Source organism: Vitis riparia, chromosome 16, assembly GCF_004353265.1.
Source record: "Vitis riparia cultivar Riparia Gloire de Montpellier isolate 1030 chromosome 16, EGFV_Vit.rip_1.0, whole genome shotgun sequence".
NCBI lineage: Eukaryota > Viridiplantae > Streptophyta > Magnoliopsida > Vitales > Vitaceae > Vitis > Vitis riparia.
This window is the reverse complement of record NC_048446.1, coordinates 4,598,944-4,600,621: the sequence shown is the minus strand read 5'-3', so window position 1 is coordinate 4,600,621 and position 1,678 is coordinate 4,598,944. Positions and strand designations below refer to the sequence as shown.

The 1,678-nt window shown below is 37.7% G+C and overlaps 1 protein-coding gene across 1 annotated transcript; it reads left to right on the top strand.

Moving 5' to 3' along the window:
* Window positions 1–285: 285 nt before the first annotated feature.
* LOC117934055 (putative germin-like protein 2-1) lies at window positions 286–1,306 on the top strand. Its single transcript, XM_034855648.1, has 2 exons — window positions 286–483; window positions 596–1,306. The coding sequence occupies exons 1-2, from the start codon at window positions 354–356 to the stop codon at window positions 1,150–1,152; spliced, it is 687 nt and encodes a 228-aa protein (XP_034711539.1). The 5' UTR covers window positions 286–353; the 3' UTR covers window positions 1,153–1,306.
* The last annotated feature ends 372 nt before the right edge of the window (window positions 1,307–1,678 follow it).

Here is a 1,678-nt window from a genome sequence, read left to right as displayed (position 1 = left end):
TCTTCACCTGAAGCAGCCTGGTAGATTGCATGGGACGTGGTCAAAACTATTATATTATAGCAGACCTGTTAGCCGGCTAGAGATAACTCAAAGGTTATCCAAAATATTAATTAATACACCAAGTACCTGATCAATTAAGTAGCTTCTCTGTGAATTTTGACTTTTGCTTAATTAATATTATGAGACTGGTTCAAAGTTGGAACATGTCAGAGGCTCTTCATCTATAAATAGACAATCGGGTAATCCTCTAATTTGCAAATCATAGAAACTCTAGCTACCATAGCACTCCATTGTATAAGTAAAATTCCTTTCTCTTCCATCAGAGATTACTCGGAGAGAATTCATTGTATAACATGAAGAAGATGGGAGCTAACACCCTTGCATACATTGTACTCTTGGCTATGGCATTTTCTGTTGCCTCTGCCTCTGACCCCAGTCCTCTTCAGGACTTCTGTGTAGCTGTTAATGATACTAACGACTCTGGTAAAATACTCATGCTCTCTCTATTATTCTTGCCCAGACATGATATATTCTCATCTATGTATACTGATCTTTCCAAGGCTACATTAGTCCTAATATAATTGGTACTTTGCAGTGTTTGTGAATGGGAAATTCTGCAAGGATCCAAAGCTTGCAACGCCAAATGATTTCTTCTTTTCGGGGCTTCGTGTTCCAGGGAATACATCAAACAAACTTGGGTCGATGGTCACACCAGCAAACGTGGCACAGATACCTGGACTCAACACCCTTGGCGTTTCCCTCGCTCGGGTTGACTATGCGCCATACGGTCTCAACCCTCCCCACACCCACCCGCGTGCCACAGAGATCCTCACTGTCTTGGAGGGCACACTTTATGTGGGCTTTGTCACCTCTAACCCTGACAACCGCCTCATCTCCAAGGTCCTTTACAAAGGAGACGTTTTCGTCTTCCCACAAGGTCTCATTCACTTCCAGCTCAATGTGGGAAAAACAAACGCAGTGGCCATTGCTTCATTGAGTAGCCAGAACCCAGGCGTGATCACCATTGCAAATGCAGTGTTTGGATCAAAGCCAGCAATATCAGCTGATGTTCTCACGAAGGCCTTCCAAGTGGACAAGAATGTGGTTAACTATCTTCAATCTCAGTTCTGGACTGACAACCACACCTACTAGGAGGAAACTCACCATGCAGATCCAGCTAATCATTATAATACCATAAATAGATTGTTTCAATATGCAACCATCAAGCTTTGCATATCCCTATGAAAATAATTATATTTAATTTTCATCATTCAGCTATCCAATGAATTTTCCGTTTTTTTTTGTTTTTTTTTCTCCTAAAGGCAAAGCTCCTGTACCATGATAACTAATTATCAACTGAATTAATTCAAAAGGTTAAAAAGCAATAGTAATAATTTCTGGATAAAAAGAAGAAACTTTTATAAAATAAAAAAAATAAAAAGTATTATTTTATGCATCTAAAAATTACTTTCAAAAATTTTAAATTTTAAATTTTATAAAGCATTTGTAATTGCATATAAAGTATTTATCTCTAGTTAAATGCCAACAAAACAATGAAACAAAGGGTAGTAAGAAGGGAGGTAAGATTTCGAAGTTATGCACAAGTTCCAAAATAATTCATGTTATATACTCTCGAAAGATAATTAGACTTGTATGTACTCTAAAGTTAAAGGTATTA

What these genes read in the sequence shown, in the direction of transcription:
- LOC117934055 (XM_034855648.1), top strand. Translation starts at nt 354, where the DNA reads ATGAAGAAGATGGGAGCTAACACCCTTGCATACATTGTACTCTTGGCT. An exon ending in TAATGATACTAACGACTCTG is followed by an intron (nt 484 to 595) that starts GTAAAATACTCA and finishes GGTACTTTGCAG; the next exon opens with TGTTTGTGAATGGGAAATTC.